Source organism: Acanthochromis polyacanthus, chromosome 7 (assembly GCF_021347895.1).
Source record: "Acanthochromis polyacanthus isolate Apoly-LR-REF ecotype Palm Island chromosome 7, KAUST_Apoly_ChrSc, whole genome shotgun sequence".
Classification (NCBI taxonomy): Eukaryota; Metazoa; Chordata; class Actinopteri; family Pomacentridae; genus Acanthochromis; species Acanthochromis polyacanthus.
Window position 1 is genome coordinate 782143 of NC_067119.1, and position 23027 is coordinate 805169.

At 44.2% G+C, this 23027-nt stretch overlaps 1 protein-coding gene and 2 long non-coding RNA genes across 24 annotated transcripts; 2 read left to right on the forward strand and 1 right to left on the reverse strand.

Annotated features, from left to right (window-relative positions):
* Window positions 1-3514: 3514 nt before the first annotated feature.
* On the reverse strand, window positions 3515-22053 carry qsox2 (quiescin Q6 sulfhydryl oxidase 2). Its single transcript, XM_022214444.2, is given in 13 exon segments — window positions 3515-5828; window positions 5830-6043; window positions 13794-13982; window positions 14070-14220; window positions 14331-14453; window positions 15547-15676; window positions 15746-15898; window positions 16424-16569; window positions 17265-17355; window positions 17428-17533; window positions 17613-17661; window positions 18234-18334; window positions 21545-22053. Coding segments are annotated over 13 exon segments (1953 nt in total). The 5' UTR covers window positions 21780-22053; the 3' UTR covers window positions 3515-5563.
* LOC127534805 (uncharacterized) lies at window positions 14646-15295 on the forward strand. 5 transcript variants are annotated; one of them, XR_007943300.1, is made up of 4 exons: window positions 14646-14783; window positions 14826-15014; window positions 15057-15140; window positions 15183-15295. It is a non-coding gene; the product is annotated as an uncharacterized LOC127534805 (long non-coding RNA). The 5 variants fall into 5 exon arrangements; XR_007943302.1 differs by having other exon boundaries at window positions 14647-14867; window positions 14973-15140; XR_007943298.1 differs by having other exon boundaries at window positions 14647-14762; window positions 15057-15295.
* Window positions 17601-18329, forward strand: LOC127534803 (uncharacterized). 18 transcript variants are annotated; one of them, XR_007943283.1, is made up of 5 exons: window positions 17601-17710; window positions 17768-17843; window positions 17882-17976; window positions 18015-18128; window positions 18205-18329. It is a non-coding gene; the product is annotated as an uncharacterized LOC127534803 (long non-coding RNA). The 18 variants fall into 18 exon arrangements; XR_007943286.1 differs by having other exon boundaries at window positions 18015-18109; window positions 18205-18311; XR_007943273.1 differs by having other exon boundaries at window positions 18167-18300.
* Window positions 22054-23027: the final 974 nt, after the last annotated feature.

The following is a 23027-nucleotide window of genomic DNA, read 5'->3' on the forward strand; positions in this document are numbered from 1 at the left end:
GAGGAGGAGGGAGGCTAAATAAGGACTTGCACAGTGTTACAGTCCTGATCAGATAAACCTGATCACAAGAAGTTAAAATACTAATCTGACCATCCATCCTCCATCCATCTTCTTCCTCTTATTTGGGGTCGGGTCGTGGAGGCAGCAGATGAAGCAGGTCATTCCAGAAGTTCCTCCTCCCACCAACACTTTGCAGCTCTTCCTGGAGGATCCCGAGGAGTTCCCAGGCCAGATGAGATACATTGTCCCTCCAGAGGGTTCTGGGCCTACCTCGGGATCTCCTCCCAGTTGGACGTGTTCAGAAAACCTCTAAAGAAAGTCTCCCTGGAGGATCTGAATCAGATGTCCAAACCACCTCCACTGGTTCCTTCAGAGGTGAAGGATCAGCAGCTCTACTCTGAGCTCCCTCCAGATGTCTGAGCTTCTCCTCCTATCTCTAAGGCTGAGCCCAGACACCCTACAGAGGAAGCTCATTTCAGACGCTTGTATCCATGATCCCATTCAGAATGACCTTCTGACCACAGCTCCTAACAGCCACCTCTGCTTTGAACATGGACCACTCAGACTCCAGGTCACCATCCTCCCCCAGGATGCAGGAGAAACTCTTCTGGAGGTGGGAGTTGAAAACCCCACAGACAGGGTCCTCTGCCAGATGTTCCCAGTTCATCCTCACTACATGTTTGGGTTTACCAGGCCTGTCTGACAGTCTTCCATTGGATCCAACTCACCACCAGGTGGAGATCAGCTGACAGCTCTGCTCCTCTCTTCATCCAAGTGTCCAAAACATACGGCTGCAGGTCTGATGATACGACTATGACTTGATCATTGGCCTTTGACCTAAGGTGTTCTGGTACCAGGTACACTTATGAGCTTCCTTATGAGCCATCAGGTGTTTGTTATGACCACTCCATGACTAGTACAGATGTCCAATAACAGAACATCACTGAGGTTCAGATCAGGCCGTTCCTCCCAATCACCTCCTCCAGGTTTCTCCATCGTTGCCTACATGAGCGTTGAAGTCCTTCAGGAGAACTATGGAGTCTCCAGGTGGTACCCCTTCCTAGAACCACCCAGAGACACCAAGAAGGCCCAGCACTCTGACCTGCTGTTCAGTTCATAAGAATAGACAACAGTCAGAGTTTATCCTCAGAGAGGCGACCCTCTGGTACTCCAGGGAGAACTCCAACAAAGTGGTTCTCAGCCGGGGGCTCGTGAGTTTCCCCACACCCTCCCAGAGCCTCTCACCCTGGGCAACTCCAGAAAAGGCGAGAGTTCAACCCCTCTCCAGGATTCTGGTTCCAGAACTGTTGCTGTACGTGGAGGTGAGTCCAACTGTATATAGCTGGTACCACTCCACCAGCTTAGGTTCCTTGAGGGAAGGTTTTGTTCAACATCCACAAAGCTAGTCTACGCCACCAGGGAGCAGTCCTGCCTCCTGCATGGTTGGCATAGCACCCGACCCCAATTTCCTGCCCTGTGAGTGGTGGGTCTACTGGGCGGCTGATCATACTAACCTGGTCATACTAAACATCCATCCATCCATCCTCTATACACCGCTTTATCTTCACGAGGGTTGCTGGAGCCCATCCCAGCTGACTCGGGCGAAGGCAGGGGACTCATGCTAAACAGATCATACTAGCCTGGTCATACTAAACAGATCATGCTAAACAGGTCATACTAAACAGGTCATACTAACCAGATCATACTAACCAGGTCATGCTAAACAGATCATACTGACCTGGTCATGCTAAACAGGTCATACTAACCAGATCATACTAACCAGGTCATGCTAAACAGATCATACTAACCTGGTCATGCTAAACAGGTCATACTAACCAGATCATACTAAACAGGTCATACTAAACAGATCATACTAACCAGATCATACTAACCAGATCATACTAAACAGATCATACTAACCAGGTCATGCTAAACAGATCATACTGACCTGGTCATGCTAAACAGGTCATACTAACCAGATCATACTAAACAGGTCATACTAAACAGATCATACTAACCAGATCATACTAACCAGATCATACTAAACAGATCATACTAACCTGGTCATACTAAACAGGTCATACTAACCTGGTCATACTAAACAGGTCATACTAACCAGATCATACTAACCAGGTCATGCTAAACAGATCATACTAACCTGGTCATACTAAACAGGTCATACTAACCTGGTCATACTAAACAGATCATGCTAAACAGATCATGCTAAACAGATCATAATAACCTGGTCATACTAAACAGGTCATACTAAACAGATCATACTAACCAGATCATACTAACCAGATCATACTAACCTGGTCATACTAAACAGATCATGCTAAACAGGTCATACTAAACAGGTCATACTAACCAGGTCATGCTAAACAGATCATACTGACCTGGTCATACTAAACAGATCATACTAACCTGGTCATACTAAACAGATCATGCTAAACAGGTCATACTAAACAGGTCATACTAACCAGGTCATGCTAAACAGATCATACTGACCTGGTCATGCTAAACAGATCATGCTAAACAGGTCATACTAAACAGGTCATACTAACCAGGTCATGCTAAACAGATCATACTGACCTGGTCATACTAAACAGATCATAATAACCTGGTCATACTAAACAGGTCATACTAACCAGATCATACTGACCTGGTCATGCTAAACAGATCATACTGACCTGGTCATACTAAACAGATCATACTAAACAGATCATAATAACCTGGTCATACTAAACAGATCATACTAACCTGGTCATGCTAAACAGATCATACTAAACAGATCATACTAAACAGGTCATACTAAACAGGTCATACTAAACAGCTCATACTAACCTGGTCATACTAACCTGGTCATACTAAACAGATCATACTGACCTGGTCATACTAAACAGATCATACTAAACAGATCATAATAACCTGGTCATGCTAAACAGATCATACTAAACAGATCATACTAAACAGGTCATACTAAACAGATCATACTAAACAGATCATAATAACCTGGTCATACTAAACAGATCATACTAACCTGGTCATGCTAAACAGATCATACTAAACAGATCATACTAAACAGGTCATACTAAACAGATCATACTAAACAGATCATACTAACCTGGTCATGCTAAACAGATCATACTAAACAGATCATACTAAACAGGTCATACTAAACAGATCATACTAAACAGATCATAATAACCTGGTCATACTAAACAGATCATACTAACCTGGTCATGCTAAACAGATCATACTGACCTGGTCATGCTAAACAGGTCATACTAAACAGGTCATACTAACCTGGTCACTGTGGGTTAGTCCGTCTGCGGTGACTCCATCATGGTCGCCGTGTCGACAGTTAAACCAGTGAAACCAGTTAAACCAGTGTGGTTCTCATCTGAGAGATTAGTTATCAGGAAATTCAACTTTCTGGGAACATAAATCTAAAACTGTGGTTCCACTGACTAGCTAGTTGTTCTGGGTTCCATCAGCATTCCAAAGACAGACATTTATTCCAACAGCATTTATTGACAGTATTAACAGACATACCTGAGGGACAAACCAAAGAGAATACAGACAGTTTAATGGAAAAGGAAATATTTTGTCGTAAAATTCAAAGACAACATAAATAATTGCAGAAAGAAAATAAAAACAACAAACATTTCTTCACTAAACTCCCAGAAGAGCCACAATTCTGAAGCTGAGACAATAAAGAATGAGTTTGTCTGATGGCAACACAGAAACAAACATTTAGTTTAAAAGAAATGGAACTGGAAAAAGACTTTACTTCCTGTTTAAGATTGGATGGTTTCATTTTCTGAACTCTTCCTGTTTTTAAAGTAGAATTTGATTTTTCAGTTTCAGTGTTTTGACTCGTTTAACATTTTAACATCTAAATCTGTTTTTAATGGAAGGTTTTAGTAAATATCAGTCCTGATGTTCCTGAAAATGAGCTGCAGTCAAACTGAACAGGTGACGTCACCTGCTGGGTCACGTGACCTCGCCTGTTCAGTTGGATAGAAGCTGAACCTAATCCTACTAGCCTGATCATTTTCGGGTCTTTTCTGAATCTTTTTCTGGATTCTTCAGACATTTCATTAAACACTGAGACACAACGATCCATCGACCCTCTCAGGTGAAGCTTTCACCTGGAAATCATTTTCTTCTTCTGGAACTTCCTGTCGGTTCTGTTTGTGAGAAACTCTGTAAAAACGCAGAAACAAAGTTTGTTTCACGTTCAGCCCACAGCTTCAGTCATAAAATCACATGCCTGGTTCTGACCCAGACCTGGTTCTGACCTCACAGTGTGTGCAACAGGGGGCGGAGCCTGAGAGGACAGGTGTGTCGCAGGTTAAACATTTGGCACAAAGTAACCTCTGGGAGGTTCTGATCCGGTTCAGGTCCCTGTCTCCCATCATCCTTCACGTGCCTCCTGAGGGATTTTGGGATGTAGACCCAGTCCAGAGGTCCAGTCCAGTCTGGTCCAGGTGAGACACACCTGGTCTGAAGTACAAAAATAAATAAATGGGATCTCAGAGTCCAGACCCGGTTCCACAGCAGTCACTGAAGCCCAAACCCAGTCAGAACCGGGTCAGAGCTGGTTCTGGTTCAGAGACACAGCTGATTGGCTGTCAGGACGGATTGTGATTGGTTGTTTCACAGGAAGAAAGTTGCAATCAAATTCAAGTCTTTGTTCTGGACCCTGCTGCTGAGTTCCAGACGGAACCAACGCACGAAGACCCAACGGAACCGAGGACCCAACAAACCGAAGACCCAACGAAACTGAGGACCCAACGGAACCGAAGACCCAACGGAACTGAGGACCCAACGGAACCGAGGACCCAACGGAACCGAAGACCCAACAGAACCGAAGACCCAACAGAACTGAGGACCCAACGAAACTGACGCACGAGGACCCAACGGAACTGAGGACCCAACGGAACCGAAGACCCAACGGAACCGAAGACCCAACGGAACTGAGGACCCAACGGAACCGAAGACCCAACGGAACCGAAGACCCAACGGAACCGAGGACCCAACGGAACCGAAGACCCAACGGAACCGAAGACCCAACGGAACTGAGGATCCAACGAAACTGACGCACGAGGACCCAACGGAACCGAGGACCCAACGGAACCGACAGTTCTCTTTGTGACACTGCTTCCTGGTTCGTTCAGAAAAAGCTGCACAAAATAAAATCAATAAAAACTATAAATTAAATGTAGTTAAACTAAAATGAAACAGAACAAACTATTAAAATTCAAATAAAACTAAATAAAATAAAGAAACCATCAAAATGCAGTTTTAAAAATAACATCAAAATCTAAAATTAAAATGAAATCAGAATAAAAACTGGATTTTTACTTTTTTAGTTTCAACGTAAATTCACTCCATAAAAAAACGACGCAGCTTCAGAACCTCAAAGTTCTGACCGTTCACTTCATTAATCTGAGAATCAATGATTCTGATCGATCGATTGATCAGGTTTAAATCAAACTCCATCTGGAACCAGCTCTGACCCGCATTACACCAGTTCTGGATGTCCGGTCTGGTCCGGTCAGACGTGCAGGCGTGTGGTCCTTAGCTTCCACCTCCTGGAGCGGACTTTGAAGAAGAAGAAGAGCAGCATGAGGACGAGGCAGGAGGACACGTAGAGGAGGACACACAGACTCATGTCCACGCTGTTGAAGCCCAGAGAACCCAGGATCCACACAGAACTGGAACCGGACCGGACCAGAACCTCCTGATGCTCCTCCCTCGCCGCCTGGTTACCGTGGCGAGGCTCCTCCTCCCTCCCCGGTCCTCCTCCTTGGGGCTCCTCCCTCGGGCCGGCCGCTCTGAGCGCGCTCAGGAGGAGGCGGAGGGACCAGCGAGTAACGGGGGGACAGGTTGGCGATGCAGTAGTGACGCCGCAGGAAGTGGAGCACGTTGTCACGGTTCCACACATGGACGCCATTTTTCTCTTCATGACAGGAGGAGCAGAGGGAGGTGCTGGGCCACGGAGACTTAGGAAAGAGAGGATCATCACTGAGAGAACCTGAGGAGGAGGAGGAGGAGGAGGTGTCAGAGTGTAAAATTCATCCAATATTACAGAAAGGTTCAGCAGCTGAAGTTCATCAACAGGCTACAGTTTGTGTTGTTGTTGTGTTACAGTGTGTTGTTGTTGTGTTACAGTGTGTTGTTGAGTCACGGTGTTGTTGTGTTACAGTGTGTTGTTGAGTCACAGTGTTGTTGTGTTACAGTGTGTTGTTGTGTTACAGTGTGTTGTTGAGTCACGGTGTTGTTGTGTTACAGTGTTGTTTGAGTCACGGTGTTGTTGTGTTACAGTGTGTTGTTGTTGTGTTACAGTGTGTTGTTGAGTCACGGTGTTGTTGTGTTACAGTGTGTTGTTTGAGTCACAGTGTTGTTGTTGTGTTACAGTGTGTTGTTGTGTTACAGTGTGTTGTTGTTGTGTTACAGTGTGTTGTTGTTGTGTTACAGTGTGTTGTTGAGTCACGGTGTTGTTGTGTTACAGTGTGTTGTTGAGTCACAGTGGTTGTTGTGTTACGTGTGTTGTTTGTGTCAGTGTGTTGTTGTGTTACAGTGTGTTGTTGTTGTGTTACAGTGTGTTGTTGAGTCACGGTGTTGTTGTGTTACAGTGTGTTGTTGTTTTGTTACAGTGTGTTGTTGTTGTGTTACAGTGTGTTGTTGTTGTGTTACAGTGTGTTGTTTGTTGTGTTACAGTGTGTTGTTGTGTTACAGTGTGTTTTTGTTGTGTTACAGTGTGTTGTTGTTGTGTTACAGTGTGTTGTTGTTGTGTTACAGTGTGTGTTGTGTTACAGTGTGTTGTTGTTGTGTTACAGTGTGTTTGTTGTTGTGTTACAGTGTGTTGTTGTGTTACAGTGTTGTTTGCTGTTGTGTTACAGTGTGTTGTTGTGTTACAGTGTGTTGTTTGAGTCACAGTGTTGTTGTGTTACAGTGTGTTGTTGTTGTGTTACAGTGTGTTGTTGTTGTGTTACAGTGTGTTGTTGAGTCACAGTGTTGTTGTGTTACAGTGTGTTGTTGTGTTACAGTGTGGTTGGTTGTGTTACAGTGTGTTGTTGAGTCACAGTGTTGTTGTGTTACAGTGTGTTGTTGTTGTGTTACAGTGTGTTGTTGTTGTTGTTGTGTTACAGTGTGTTGTTGTGTTACAGTGTGTTGTTGTTGTGTTACAGTGTGTTGTTGTTGTGTTACAGTGTGTTGTTGTTGTGTTACAGTGTGTTGTTGAGTCACAGTGTTGTTGTGTTACAGTGTGTTGTTGAGTCACGGTGTTGTTGTGTTACAGTGTGTTGTTGTTTGTGTTACAGTGTGTTGCTGAGTCCACCGGTGTTGTTTGGTGTTACAGTGTGTTTGTTGAGTCACAGTGGTTTGTTGTTGTGTTACAAGTGTGTTGTTGAGTTACAGTGTTGTTGTTGTGTTACAGTGTGTTGTTGTGTTACAGTGTGTTGTTGTTGTGTTACAGTGTGTTGTTGTTGTGTTACAGTGTGTTGTTGAGTCACGGTGTTGTTGTGTTACAGGGTGTTGTTGAGTCACAGGTGTTGTTGTGTTACAGGTGTGTTGTTGTGTTTCAGTGTGTTGTTGTTGTGTTACAGTGTGTTGTTGAGTCACAGTGTTGTTTGTTGTGTTTACAGTGTGTTGTTGTGTTACAGTGTGTTGTTGTGTTACAGTGTGTTTGTTGTGTTACAGTGTGTTGTTGTTGTGTTACAGTGTGTTGTTGAGTCACGGTGTTGTTGTGTTACAGTGTGTTGTTGAGTCACAGTGTTGTTGTGTTACAGTGTGTTGTTGTGTCAGTGTGTTGTGTTACAGTGTGTTGTTGTTGTGTTACAGTGTGTTGTTGAGTCACGGTGTTGTTGTGTTACGTGTGTTGTTTGAGTCACTGTGTTGTTGTGTTGCAGTGTGTTGTTGTTTGTGTTACAGTGTGTTGTTGAGTCACAGTGTTGTTGTTGTGTTAGCAGTGTGTTGTTGTGGTTACAGTGTGTTGTTGTGTTACAGTGTGTTGTTGAGTCACGGTGTTGTTGTGTTACAGTGTGTTGTTGAGTCACAAGTGTTGTTGTGTTACAGTGTGTTGTTGAGTCACAGTGTTGTTGTGTTACAGTGTGTTGTTGTGGTCAGTGTGTTGGTGTTACAAGTGTGTTGTTGTTGTGTTACAGTGTGTTGTTGAGTCCACGGTGTTTGTTGTGTTACAGTGTGTTGTTGTTGTTGTTGTGGTTACAGTGTGTTGTTGTGTTACAGTTGTTGTTGTTGTGTTACAGTGTGTTGTTGAGTCAACAGTGGTTGTTGTGTTAACAGTGTGTTGTTGTGTCACAGTGTGTTTGTTGTGTTACAGTGTGTTTGTTGTTACAGTGTGTTGTTGTTACAGTGTGGTTGTTGTTGTGTTAGTGTGTTGTTGTTGCTGTTACAGTGGTGTTGTTGTGTTACAAGTGTGTTGTGTGTTACAGTGATGTTGTTGTTACAGTGTTGTTGTTTGTTACAGTGTGTTGTTGTTACAGTGGTGTTGTTGTTACAGTGTGTTTTTGTTGTTGTTACAGTGTGTTTTTGGTTGTGTTGCAGTGTGTTGTTGTGTTACAGTGTGTTGTTGTTGTTGTGTTACAGTGTGTTGTTGTTGTGTTACAGTGTGGTGTTGTGTGTTACAGTGTGTTGTTGAGTCACAGTGTTGTTGTTGTGTTACAGTGTGTTGTTGTGTTACAGTGTTGTTTGTTGTGTTACAGTGTGTTGTTGTTGTGTTACAGTGTGTTGTTGTGTTACAGTGTGTTGTTGTGTTAGTGTGTTGTTGTTGTTTACAGTGTGTTGTTGTTACAGTGTTGTTGTTGTGTTACAGTGTGTTGTTGTGTTACAGTGTGTTGTTGTTGTTACAGTGTGTTGTTGTTACAGTGTGCTGTTGTTAACAGTGTGTTGTTGTTGTGTTACAGTGTGTTGTTGTGTTTACAGTGTGTTGTTGTTACAGTGTGTTGTTACAGTGTGTTGTTGTTACAGTGTGTTGTTGTTGTGTTTACAGTGTGTTTTTGTTGTGTTACAGTGTGTTGTTGTTGTGTTACAGTGTGTTGTTGTTGTGTTACAGTGTGTTGTTGAGTCACAGTGTTGTTGTGTTACAGTGTGTTGTTGAGTCACAGTGTTGTTGTGTTACAGTGTGTTGTTGTGTTACAGTGTGTTGTTGTTGTGTTACAGTGTGTTGTTGTTGTGTTACAGTGTGTTGTGTTACAGTGTGTTGCTGTTGTGTTACAGTGTGTTGTTGTGTTACAGTGTGTTGTTGAGTCACAGTGTTTGTTGTGTTACAGTGTGTTGTTGTTGTGTTACAGTGTGTTGTTGTTGTGTTACAGTGTGTTGTTGAGTCACAGTGTTGTTGGTTACAGTGTGTTGATTGTGTTACAGTGTGTTGTTGTGTTACAGTGTGTTGTTGAGTCACAGTGTTGTTGTGTACAGTGTGTTGTTGTTGTGTTACAGTGTGTTGTTGTTGTTGTTGTGTTACAGTGTGTTTGTTGTGTTACAGTGTGTTGTTGTTGTGTTACAGTGTGTTGTGTTGTGTTACAGTGTGTTGTTGTTGTGTTTACAGTGTGTTGTTGAGTCACAGTGTTGTTGTGTTACAGTGTGTTGTTGAGTCACGGTGTTGTTGTGGTTACAGTGTGTTGTTGTTGTGTTACAGTGGTGTTGCTGAGTCACGGTGTTGTTTGTGTTACAGTGTGTTGTTGAGTCACAGTGTTGTTGTTGTGTTTACAGTGTGTTGTTGAGTTACAGTGTTGTTGTTGTGTTACAGTGTGTTGTTGTGTTACAGTGTGTTGTTGTTGTGTTACAGTGTGTTGTTGGTTTAACAGTGTGTTGTTGAGTCACGGTGTTGTTGTGTTACAGGGTGTTGTTGAGTCACAGTGTGTTGTTGTGTTACAGTGTGTTGTTGTGTTACAGTGTGTTGTTGTTGTGTTACAGTGTGTTGTTGAGTCACAGTGTTGTTGTTGTGTTACAGTGTGTTGTTGTGTTACAGTGTGTTGTTGTGTTACAGTGTGTTGTTGTGTTACAGTGTGTTGTTGTTGTGTTACAGTGTGTTGTTGAGTCACGGTGTTGTTGTGTTACAGTGTGTTGTTGAGTCACAGTGTTGTTGTGTTACAGTGTGTTGTTGTGTCAGTGTGTTGTGTTACAGTGTGTTGTTGTTGTGTTACAGTGTGTTGTTGAGTCACGGTGTTGTTGTGTTACAGTGTGTTGTTGAGTCACTGTGTTGTTGTGTTGCAGTGTGTTGTTGTTGTGTTACAGTGTGTTGTTGAGTCACAGTGTTGTTGTTGTGTTACAGTGTGTTGTTGTGTTACAGTGTGTTGTTGTGTTACAGTGTGTTGTTGAGTCACGGTGTTGTTTGTGTTACAGTGTGTTGTTGAGTCACAGTGTTGTTGTTTACAGTGTGTTGTTGAGTCACAGTGTTGTTGTGTTACAGTGTGTTGTTGTGTCAGTGTGTTGTGTTACAGTGTGTTGTTGTTGTGTTACAGTGTGTTGTTGAGTCACGGTGTTGTTGTGTTACAGTGTGTTGTTGTTGTTGTTGTGTTACAGTGTGTTGTTGTGTTACAGTGTGTTGTTGTTGTGTTACAGTGTGTTGTTGAGTCACAGTGTTGTTGTGTTACAGTGTGTTGTTGTGTCACAGTGTGTTGTTGTGTTACAGTGTGTTGTTGTTACAGTGTGTTGTTGTTACAGTGTGTGTTGTTGTGTTAGTGTGTTGTTGTTGTGTTACAGTGTGTTGTTGTGTTACAGTGTGTTGTTGTGTTACAGTGTGTTGTTGTTACAGTGTGTTGTTGTTACAGTGTGTTGTTGTTACAGTGTGTTGTTGTTACAGTGTGTTTTTGTTGTGTTACAGTGTGTTTTGTTGTGTTGCAGTGTGTTGTTGTGTTACAGTGTGTTGTTGTTGTTGTGTTACAGTGTGTTGTTGTTGTGTTACAGTGTGGTGTTGTTGTGTTACAGTGTGTTGTTGAGTCACAGTGTTGTTGTTGTGTTACAGTGTGTTGTTGTGTTACAGTGTTGTTGTTGTGTTACAGTGTGTTGTTGAGTCACAGTGTTGTTGTTGTGTTACAGTGTGTTGTTGAGTTACAGTGTTGTTGTTGTGTTACAGTGTGTTGTTGTGTTAGTGTGTTGTTGTGTTACAGTGTGTTGTTGTTACAGTGTGTTGTTGTTGTGTTACAGTGTGTTGTTGTGTTACAGTGTGTTGTTGTGTTACAGTGTGTTGTTGTTGTTACAGTGTGTTGTTGTTACAGTGTGCTGTTGTTACAGTGTGTTGTTGTTGTGTTACAGTGTGTTGTTGTGTTACAGTGTGTTGTTGTTACAGTGTGTTGTTACAGTGTGTTGTTTGTTACAGTGTGTTGTGTTGTGTTACAGTGTGTTTTTGTTGTGTACAGTGTGTTGTTGTTGTGTTACAGTGTGTTGTTGTTGTGTTACAGTGTGTTGTTGAGTCACAGTGTTGTTGTGTTACAGTGTGTTGTTGAGTCACAGTGTTGTTTGTGTTTACAGTGTGTTGTTGTGTTACAGTGTGTTGTTGAGTCACGGTGTTGTTGTGTTACAGTGTGGTGTTGTTGTGTTACAGTGTGTTGTTGAGTCACAGTGTTGTTGTTGTGTTACAGTGTGTTGTTGTGTTACAGTGTGTTGTTGTTGTGTTACAGTGTGTTGTTGTGTTACACTGTGTTGTTGTTGTGTTACAGTGTGTTGTTGTGTTACAGTGTGTTGTTGAGTCACGGTGTTGTTGTGTTACAGTGTGGTGTTGTTGTGTTACAGTGTGTTGTTGTGTTACAGTGTTGTTGTTGTGTTACAGTGTGTTATTGAGTCACAGTGTTGTTGTTGTGTTACAGTGTGTTGTTGAGTTACAGTGTTGTTGTTGTGTTACAGTGTGTTGTTGTGTTACAGTGTGTTGTTGTTGTGTTACAGTGTGTTGTTGTTGTGTTACAGTGTGTTGTTGAGTCACGGTGTTGTTGTGTTACAGTGTGTTGTTGAGTCACAGTGTTGTTGTGTTACAGTGTGTTGTTGTGTCAGTGTGTTGTTGTGTTACAGTGTGTTGTTGTTGTGTTACAGTGTGTTGTTGAGTCACGGTGTTGTTGTGTTACAGTGTGTTGTTGAGTCACAGTGTTGTTGTTGTGTTACAGTGTGTTGTTGTGTTACAGTGTGTTGTTGTTGTGTTACAGTGTGTTGTTGTGTCTCAGTGTGTTGTTGTGTCTCAGTGTGTTGTTGTGTCTCAGTGTGTTGTTGTTGTGTTACAGTGTGTTGTTGTTGTGTTACAGTGTGTTGTTGTGTTACAGTGTGTTGTTGTTGTGTTACAGTGTGTTGTTGAGTCACAGTGTTGTTGTTGTGTACAGTGTGTTGTTGTGTTACAGTGTGTTGTTGTTGTGTTACAGTGTGTTGTTGTGTCTCAGTGTGTTGTTGTGTTACAGTGTGTTGTTGTTGTGTTACAGTGTGTTGTTGTTGTGTTACAGTGTGTTGTTGTGTTACAGTGTGTTGTTGTTGTGTTACAGTGTGTTGTTGTGTTACAGTGTGTTGTTGTGTTAGTGTGTTGTGTTACAGTGTGTTGTGTTACAGTGTGTTGTTGTTGTGTTACAGTGTGTTTTTGTTGTGTTACAGTGTGGTGTTGTGTTACAGTGTGGTGTTGTAGTTTTACAGTGTGTTGTTGTGTTACAGTGTGTTGTTGTGTTACAGTGTGTTGTTGTGTTACAGTGTTGTTGTTGAGTCACAGTGTGTTGTTGTGTTACAGTGTGTTGTTGAGTCACAGTGTGTTGTTGAGTCACAGTGTTGTTGTTGTGTTACAGTGTGTTGTTGAGTCACGGTGTTGTTGTGTTACAGTGTGTTGTTGTTGTGTTACAGTGTGTTGTTGTGTCTCAGTGTGTTGTTGTGTCTCAGTGTGTTGTTGTGTTACAGTGTGTTGTTGTTGTGTTACAGTGTGTTGTTGTTGTGTTACAGTGTGTTGTTGTGTTACAGTGTGTTGTTGTGTTACAGTGTGTTGTTGTTGTGTTACAGTGTGTTGTTGTTGTGTTACAGTGTGTTGTTGTGTTACAGTGTGTTGTTGTGTTAGTGTGTTGTTGAGTCACAGTGTTGTTGTGTTACAATGTGTTGTTGTTGTGTTACAGTGTGTTGTTGAGTCACAGTGTGTTGTTGTGTTACAGTGTGCTGTTGTTGTGTTACAGTGTGTTGTGTTACAGTGTGTTGTTGTTGTGTTACAGTGTGTTTTTGTTGTGTTACAGTGTGTTGTTGTGTTACAGTGTGTTGTTGTGTTACAGTGTGTTGTGTTACAGTGTGTTGTTGTTGTGTTAGTGTGTTTTTGTTGTGTTACAGTGTGTTGTTGTGTTACAGTGTGTTGTTGTGTTACAGTGTGTTGTTGTTGTGTTACAGTGTGTTGTTTTGTTACAGTGTGGTGTTGTAGTTTTACAGTGTGTTTTTGTTGTGTTACAGTGTGTTGTTGTTGTGTTACAGTGTGTTGTTGTGTTACAGTGTGTTGTTTTGTTACAGTGTGGTGTTGTAGTTTTACAGTGTGTTTTGTTGTGTTACAGTGTGTTGTTGTTGTGTTACAGTGTGTTGTTGTGTTACAGTGTGTTGTTTTGTTACAGTGTGGTGTTGTAGTTTTACAGTGTGTTTTTGTTGTGTTACAGTGTGTTGTTGTTGTGTTACAGTGTGTTGTTGTTGTGTTACAGTGTGTTGTTTTGTTACAGTGTGGTGTTGTAGTTTTACAGTGTGTTTTTGTTGTGTTACAGTGTGTTGTTGTTGTGTTACAGTGTGTTGTTGTGTTACAGTGTGTTGTTTTGTTACAGTGTGGTGTTGTGTACCTGCCAGCCGGTTGTTGACCCTGTTGTGTGTCCTCCACAGCCAGAGGATCTGCTCCTCTCTGCTCTGGACTGAATCTAAACTCTCTGCTGCCATTTGTTCAAAGTGTCGACCGCAGACCTCACAGCCGAAGAACGTCCTGATGTAGCGACGCATCACCTGGAGGACGGGGGCGGAGCCTAGCTGCACACCTGGACACACACAAACAGGGAGACACACACAGATAGCAACAAGGTGTGTAGTCAGGTTGTGTATCGTTGTGTAGGCAGGTTGTGTACCTGTGTTGTCCAGGGCGGTGGGTGTGGCCTCGTGTCGGACCGTCAGAACGTGGAACAGGGTCCAGAGTGAACAGGGGTAACCTCGGAGCCCCGCCCTGCTGCCCTGGCAACCAACCCAGCGAAGCTCCGCCCCCAGGAACACACCTGAGATCTGCACAGGTAACAGGAGGTCAGCTGCTGTTCAGTGTGTGTGTGTGTGTGTGTGTGTGTGTGTGTGTGTGTGTGTGTGTGTGTGTGTGTGTGTGTGTCTGAGTGTCTGACCCTCATCTTGTTGTCCACCAGGTCCAGAACAGCCTGATAGGGGATTCTCTGCAGCGGCAGACTGAGCAGCCAATCAGAGAGCGTCTCCATCAGCTTCACTACCCAAGCTCCACCTGGATACAGCTGGACAGGTGGACAGATATTAGGCTGGTTATATTTTGGACAAACAGAAAATCTCAGTTTAAACTTTTATATCTGATCAGAGAACAGAGGAGCAAAGTTTGAGAAACTCACAGGAGCTTCAGTAGAAACCATCTGGACTTCTCTGGTAGGTTCTGGAAGACGGCTGAACCTACCTGACAAGTCCAGATGGTTGCTACTGAAGCTCCAACAAGTATCATGAACTGGATGACTGAAAATCTACACAGGCGTATTGTTGAAGATACATTCAGCATGGTGGAACATCTGCAGGTAATGGTGGAACATCTGCAGGTAATGGTGGAACATCTGCAGGTAACGGTGAAACATCTGCAGGTAACGGTGAAACATCTGCAGGTAACGGTGAAACATCTGCAGGTAACGGTGAAACATCTGCAGGTAACGGTGGAACATCTGCAGGTAACGGTGAAACATCTACAGGTAACGGTGAAACATCTACAGGTAACGGTGAAACATCTACAGGTAATGGCGGAACATCTGCAGGTAACGGTGAAACATCTGCAGGTAACGGTGGAACATCTGCAGGTAACGGTGGAACATCTGCAGGTAACGGTGGAACATCTACAGGTAACGGTGAAACATCTACAGGTAACGGTGAAACATCTACAGGTAATGGCGGAACATCTGCAGGTAACGGTGAAACATCTGCAGGTAACGGTGGAACATCTGCAGGTAACGGTGGAACATCTGCAGGTAACGGTGGAACATCTACAGGTAACGGTGAAACATCTACAGGTAACGGTGAAACATCTACAGGTAATGGCGGAACATCTGCAAGTAACGGTGGAACATCTACGGGTAACGGAACATCTAAAGGAAATGGTGGAACATCTGCAGGTAACGGTGGAACATCTAAAGGAAATGGTGGAACATCTACAAGTAACGGTGGAACATCTACGGGTAACGGAACATCTACAGATAATGGTGGAACATCTACGGACTGCTGGAAGTGAAACCGGAGATTCAATAGAACCTTCAGCATCAATACATCTGATTTCTGATCAGTCCAACCAGAGCAGAGTAGTTATTGTTGATCTTCTATCTGCTTTGCTGTTACCTTGGCGACCACGGTGATGAAGTCCTTGAAGACCTGAAGCTCCTCCCCCTCCAGCGTGCTGTGCGTGGCCATCTCCACCCTCAGCAGGTAGTGCAGCGCCGAGTCCAGGTCGGCCAGGTACACCTTGGACCTGCACACACACACACACACAGTTACTGCTGGTTTCTGGTTCTGGTTCTGATCCCAGCTCATCCCTCACCTGTCGAAGTCCCTCCAGGGCTCGGTGCTGTGTTGGTCCTGCAGCGCCTCCACTTGGCCGACGCTGGAGCTGCTGCTGGCTGCCTGCAACCTCCGCTGGACTCCAGGTAACGCCTTCAGCAGGGAGGAGAAGAAGAACCGGAGCTTCTTTTCACTGCAGACAGAAAAAGAACCAGGTCCAGATCAGCCTCAGAACAAACCTTTGGATCTCCTTTAAGCACAAATCTAGTTCCTCAGTGGAGCCAAAAGACTGATCCTGATCTACAGAGAACAGCACAAACTGTGGGAGGAGAACTCACTAACAACGTTTAGGTTCCTGGTTCCTGGTTGTAGAACAAGATGAGGAGAACCCTTAAATACTGAACACTGAGAGGAACCCTGAAGGAGAAAAGTTCTTCAGCTCCACAGATCTAAAGCTCCAGTCTGCTACCTGAAGAACGTTCCTATGTTCTAGTAAAATATGAAACCGAAGACAGGTCAGCTCCAACGTTCTCCAGACGTCCTCCAGACGTTCTCCAGATGCTCTACTACAGTAAATCATTAAATATCCCAGAAACAAACTCCTGAGAAAAGTCACGAGAACGAATCAGAGGTTTTGGAGTTTGAACTCAGTTTTTATGACAACCCGATGAAAGTTTTAGGAAGAAGAAAGATCCACCAATCAGCAGCGTGTCCTCACCTGTGCAGGTGTGTGTGTGTTCCGTTGGGCTGCAGCAGGTAGATGGAGGGGAAGGTGGAGATCTTGAGAGCGTCCAGCAGGGGCAGATCTGAGCTCAGAGCCCTCCTCACCTGAACACCTGAGTACTGCAGCAGGTCCAGGATCACCTGGAGAACATAAACAAGTTCCTTCTGTGTTTGTGAGAACCTTCACCGCCACAAAGCAGAAGATGAAGAAGGTTCATGGAGAGTTATGTTCTAGTGGAGAACAGTGAAGGAACAGTAAGGAACACTGTAGAACAATGAGAACGTTTCTCTGGGTGACAGGAAGCAGATGGAACAGGTGTTGTATCATGAAGTGTGAAGATATTTGCAGTGATCAGATGTTCCGTCAATCTGATGTTTTGCAGCATCTTCAGGTTCCACTGAAGATGGAGAACTTCAGAATTTCTTTCACCAATCGTCGACCTTTTTGACATTGCTGGATAAACTCATTCAGGTCCTGGAGGTTATAGGAGCTTCAGTAGAAACCAGACAACCTTCCAGAAAAGTCCATCTGATTTCTCCTGAAGCTCCTACGAGTAAAAGGTGGTGTAGGAAGAACGTTGTCACATCAGTTCTGGTTGGAGGTCATGAACCTCCTCATTAGTCTTTGTTATGGTGCCCGTTGCTGCTAAACTCCCACAATGCTCTCTGCTTCAACATGAACTGTAGTCTACAGGAGTAAACAGGAAGAGGCTCCACCTGGTGGAACATCCAGGAACTACAGCTGGTCTGTGAAGCGTGTTTTAGTGTTCTGACGTATCAGTTAATATATTTATGATCGATTTAATTCTGGTCAGTAGCTCAATGATTACCCTCACCTCTCGGCCGACATACGAGTCCGGTTCCTCCACGATGATGGCGGTGAAGTGATCGGACCTCTGACCCAGCAGAGGAAGCAGCTCTGCAGAACTGCAAACAGAGACTCAGGTTAGCTGGGAGCAGGGTTCTGGTCTGGGTCTGGTTCTGGTCTGGTTCTGGTACCTGTATGGTTCTAAGGGGGGGCAGTGCTGGGGCCGGTCCATCCTGGTGTGGTTCTGGAGGATGTTGACCATCAGCTGTCGGACCGACTGGATCTCTCTGTCTGCACCTGAACACAAACACACCTGGTCAGGTGGTGTTACGGTGAAATGTGTCCCCCTCAAACACTCACCTGGAGGACGTCTCACCTCTGTAGGTCGTCCCTCGGTCTGTCGGCGGACTGTGGGCCCGAAAATACTGAGGAACAAACACATCACAGTTAAGATACCTGGACACTGGAGGACAGGTGAGCTACTGCAGGACAGGTGAGCTACTGGAGGACAGGTAAGCTACTGCAGGACAGGTGAGCTACTGCAGGACAGGTGAGCTACTGGAGGACAGGTGAGCTACTGGAGGACAGGTGAGCTACTGGAGGACAGGTGAGCTACTGGAGGACAGGTGAGCTACTGCAGGACAGGTGAGCTACTGGAGGACAGGTGAGCTACTGGAGGACAGGTGAGCTACTGCAGGACAGGTGAGCTACTGGAGGACAGGTGAGCTACTGGAGGACAGGTGAGCTACTGCAGGACAGGTGAGCTACTGCAGGACAGGTGAGCTACTGGAGGACAGGTGAGCTACTGCAGGACAGGTGAGCTACTGCAGGACAGGTGAGCTACTGCAGGACAGGTGAGCTACTGGAGGACAGGTGAGCTACTGGAGGACAGGTGAGCTACTGCAGGACAGGTGAGCTACTGCAGGACAGGTGAGCTACTGGAGGACAGGTGAGCTACTGCAGGACAGGTGAGCTACTGCAGTAGAATTAGACCTACCTTGAACGTTGGGTAGAACTTGATGCTGAAGTCTTTACAGACGTCAAAGTTTTCCTCCTGAGCACAGTCCAACACACCAACACTGATGGCCTCCCGCCAGTCTGGAGGACACACACACACACACACACACACACACACAATCAGGTACAAACCAATAATCATTTTGGACCAATCAGCTGGAAGCATCAATAATATAATCAGAGGTCATTAACCAATCAGAAGTTGTTGTCATGGTGCCTGCTGCTTCTAAACTCCCAGAATGCTCTCTGCTTTAAGTGTAGTCTGAGTGACACCTCCTCTGCTGTGTGTGTCTTTGTCTCTGAGGTTTTGGGCTCGTTGTCTTCCATATGACCTCTGACCTCGACAGCAGGTCCACAAAACGACAGATGGAGTGTGTGTGTGTGTGTTTTTGCATTTCTGGTGTTGTGGGGACCAACATCTGTTCAGGGAGCATGAGGTCCTCATAAAGTCCTAAAAGAGTAAATCAGGACGTTCAGTAGGTCCAAAAGTCAGTGTAGCACCCTGTGTGTGTGTGTGTGTGTGTGTGTGTGTGTGTGTGTGTGTGTGTGTGTGTGTGTGTGTGTGTGTGTGTGTGTGTGTGTGTGTGGTCAGGTGCTGGCTATACTTGTGGGGACCAAATGTCCCCACAAGTATAGGAAAACCGAAAACAATGTCTCTGCAGTGTTTTCTTGACCATGTTGTTGTGACTGAAAAAAGTGCAAAAACGTTTCTTTAGGGTTTGCCATCGTTTTGGTCTGGGTTAAGGTTAGGGTTAGGGGTTAGATATGAATGGGAGTCAATGGTATGTCCCCACAATGATAGAAAAACACAGTGTGTGTGTGTGTGTGTGTGTGTGTGTCCTCACACTACAGCAGATGGACTCAGTCTGGTTCCCACAGTTTGCTGTGTGTGTGTTTATCTGGACTGTCTATCTCTGTGAGGACCAGTCTGAGGGAAGTTATTCCAATCACAGAAGAAGAAATTGTAGTTCTGTTGGTTCTGCTGGGTTTGACTGCAGCAGAGAAACTGTGAGGTCAGAGATAAACGATGAGGTCACAATGAGAAGAAAGACGTCAATGTGTTGTTACTGTTGTTATTATTGGTAGTGTTGTTGTTATTGGTGTTGTTATTGGTGGTGTTATTACCTCCGCCAAGGAGGTTATGTGACACCCGGCGTTTATCTGTCCGTCCGTCTGTCTGTTAGCAAGGTAACTCAGAAACGCCTGGGCAGATTCAGCTAAAATCTTGAGGGGATGTAGACTATGGTAAGAGGAAGAGCTGAATTAATTTTGGTGGCAATCCGGAAAGGATCCTGGATTCTGGATCACTTTGAATTTTTTAGCATTGTAGCGGCCGTGGGGGCCGCTGTGACTGTGTCCCGGGTAGGGGGGCCGCTAGGCATCATGGGGGTAATTATGTGTTCTTTGGGAATTGTTTTACGGGGTTGTTTGTTTGTTCCAGACGTTCTTTAATTACTGGTTGCATTTAGTTAGTTCAGTTCTGCGTTGTGAGTTCGTTTGTGTGTTTGTTGTTTTCATGTGTACCGTAGCTCAGGGGGGTTACGGGAGGAGTGACCTCGGCCTGTGAGCCGGTACGTTGTGAGTTCTGGAGTGCTTATTGTGGTAGAGACAATAAAGCCTGGTGTGCTAACTGTAAGATCCTTTGTCATTCCTGCCTTAAGTCGCTGCTCAGTGCTACAGTATGTTTTAGTATGCGGTCCAAAATACGACAAAAACATCATAGGTTAGTATGTCGTCCAACAAATTGGAACAAGGTGTCCAGATAGCTCAACTGGTTAAGAAGGTGATTCATAAACAGAACTGTGTCAGAGATGCAGGTTTGATTCCAGCTCCTGATCCTTTACTGCATGGGTTTCCTGTTTTCATCTCTGTCCTTGGCGGAGGTCTGCACTCTCTGTTATTGATGTTGTGTTATTATTGGTGTTGTTCTTGGTGTTGTTGTTGTTGTTATCGGTGTTGTTTATTTGTTTGCTAGATCCTTGCACTGTGATAACGTTGTTGTGTTTCAGTTGGTCCAGGTGTTGTTCTTTCACCTGAATAAACCAGTGGTCTGCCTTCGCTGGTTGTTGCTGCTTTGAAGCTTCCAGTCGGAACCAGTTTGAGGAGTTGGAACGTTTCTATAAATGTGTCTGAACAGTAAACGGTCTAAAGATTAGACGCTGCAGCTGTTTCACTTCCCACAGTAATCAGATTACAGAAAAACATGTGAAACCAGGCTAACAGCCACACTACCTGGTCCAAAGCAGGTCAGTTAGTGCTATGGGGCGGCATGGCTCAGTGGGTAGAGCGGCCGTCTTGTAACTGGAAGGTTGCCGGTTCAATCCTCGGCCCATCGTGCTCATGTTGAGGTGTCCCTGAGCAAGACACCGAACCCCTAACTGCTCCTGATGGGTTGTGGTTAGCACCATGCATGGCAGCTTCCACCATCAGTGTGTGAATGTGATGTATCATGTAAAGCGCTTTGGATAAAAGCGCTATATAAATACAACCATTTCCCATTTAGTGCTAGCTAACTAGCTTCAGCCACTGCTGAGCTCCAATAAAATAAAACAACGCAGACTGAACCTGGAGCTTCACCTGGTTTACATTTTATCACCCATCACCTCTTTTATTGTTTTTTCATCTGTGCAGCAGGAAAAACAAATAAAAACTTTCTTTGCGGAGAAAGTAAGAACTCTGCTGTTAGCCGACTGAGCTAGCTAGCAGCTAACTAGCAACTGTTTATAAATAACGTGAACTAAATCTTTAAACATGCTGCTGGTTCACAGGTGACTGTTCACACCTGCTGCTGCTCCTCTCTGTGTTAGCATCTATTAGCTCTTTCTGGCTAACTGGAACAGCTAAGTACAGCTACTAACAGCTAACCAGAGCTAATAACAGCTAACTGGAGCTGATACCAGCTAACTAACTCTTCAACCAGCTGCTGAACTTCAGTTATCGGTTACTGATAGATTAAACTCCAATAATCAATCGGAGCTAACTTTAGCCTCCAGACGATTAACGGTGTTGTGGTGAGTTCTGATCCGGTTAAACCGTCTCTGTTTCGGGTTCTGTGAGCTCGTTAACGTGGTTCCTGATACGGAACATTCAGAACCTCATTAAAAGAACAGCCACTTTAAGTTTCCCGTAACGGCTGTACCACCGGAGAACCCACGAAGCAGAAGCTCGGATTTAACTGCCTGCAGCCGCCGGTGATCGGGTTGTATTCACGCCAAACCGATCCGGTAGTACCAAGTCTCACACCGGCAGCTGCAAAGGTTCAATCACCGGTATTATGAACGGAGTCGGTACCTTGGACGTCCCCGGCCAGAGCTTTCCAGGTGCCGGAGTACTGGATGCAGTGTCCGCACCAGGACGAGAAGAACTGGACCAGCCAGGCCGACGACGAGTTACTGATGGTGGGCTTAAGGCTGCCGCTGCTCAGGATCACCAGCGGGTCTTCCTCCGTGTACAGCCGGGCTGCGCCTCCCAGAGTCCCGGGGACCAGCCACATGACTACCGCGGCTTCAAACCAGAGCCGGAACATCCCCGCCGTCTGTGGGGAAACACGACCGTGAGCGGGCGGTCAGAGAGCCGGAGAGTTTGTGCCGAGCAGGAGGCGGTGCCGCCGGGGAGACATGAGAGCCGCGGCCCGCTGAGCACCGGAGCCCCGCACAGACAGGGCCGGACAGAGGCTCACTCTGAGACGGATTCTGAGGACCAACAACACGACCAGCTGCTGTAAATCTGTTTCACCCTCATGTCGTCCTGCGCATAGACATAATAAAGAGTAGACGCTGCTCGTGGTGCTGCGCAGCGAGAAATACGGCCGCCATCTTGGTCCGGTCAGCCGCTCCACTCAGCGCTGTTTGACATATTTCTATATAAAACTATATATATATATATATATATATATATATATATATAATATCATTTTCTGATATCTTTTTTAATATATATGTATGAATTATATTGATAGTCTATATATGATTTATATAATAATTTTCTCTGATATATTGATTATATTGATACTTCATACATGATTTATTTATGTAGTATGATTTTCTCTGATATATAACTTTTATCTATTGATTGATTGTATCCTTTTTGTGTCTTGTTGTGTCTTTGTTTTTATGGTGTGTGTATTTGGACCTAGTGTCTGGAATAAAGTTGAAATAATAAAAAAAAATATTATAGCCTATATATATGTGAATGATGTTGACACTCCATCTGTGATTTATATATATTCATTTTCTCTGATATATAACTTTTATCTATAGTTTTATATAGAAATATGTGTTCATTAGTCAGTATTTTGTTTATATATGTGTATATAGCGTAATATTGTCTCTTCAAATTATTAAAATAATTGACTTTGCTGCCATTATCTGCTTCTCTAACATATATTAGTGTGTGCGTGTTTACAGTGTTTGCAAAATACCTGTCTACAGTCGAGCTTGATATCAGAATATTCTATTACCTATTATTATTATTATTATCTATTATTCCCGCTATGAATATTAAAATACGCCGAACCATTTGTCCTGTATCATAGCTACATGTATGACGTTTGCAGCAAAAAATAAAAATAAAAACGTGTGAAAATCAGTTTAATATTCAGAGTTAAGATGGATTAAATGTGCTGTCAAACAGCGCTGAGTGGAGCGGATGACCGGACCAAGATGGCGGCCCCACCGCTCGTCAGCCCCAGTGGACAGTAGCGGTCGATGCAGCGTCTGCTCTTTATTATGTCTGTGGTCCTGTGGGTCAAACTGACCTGTTTACCGTTTAAAAT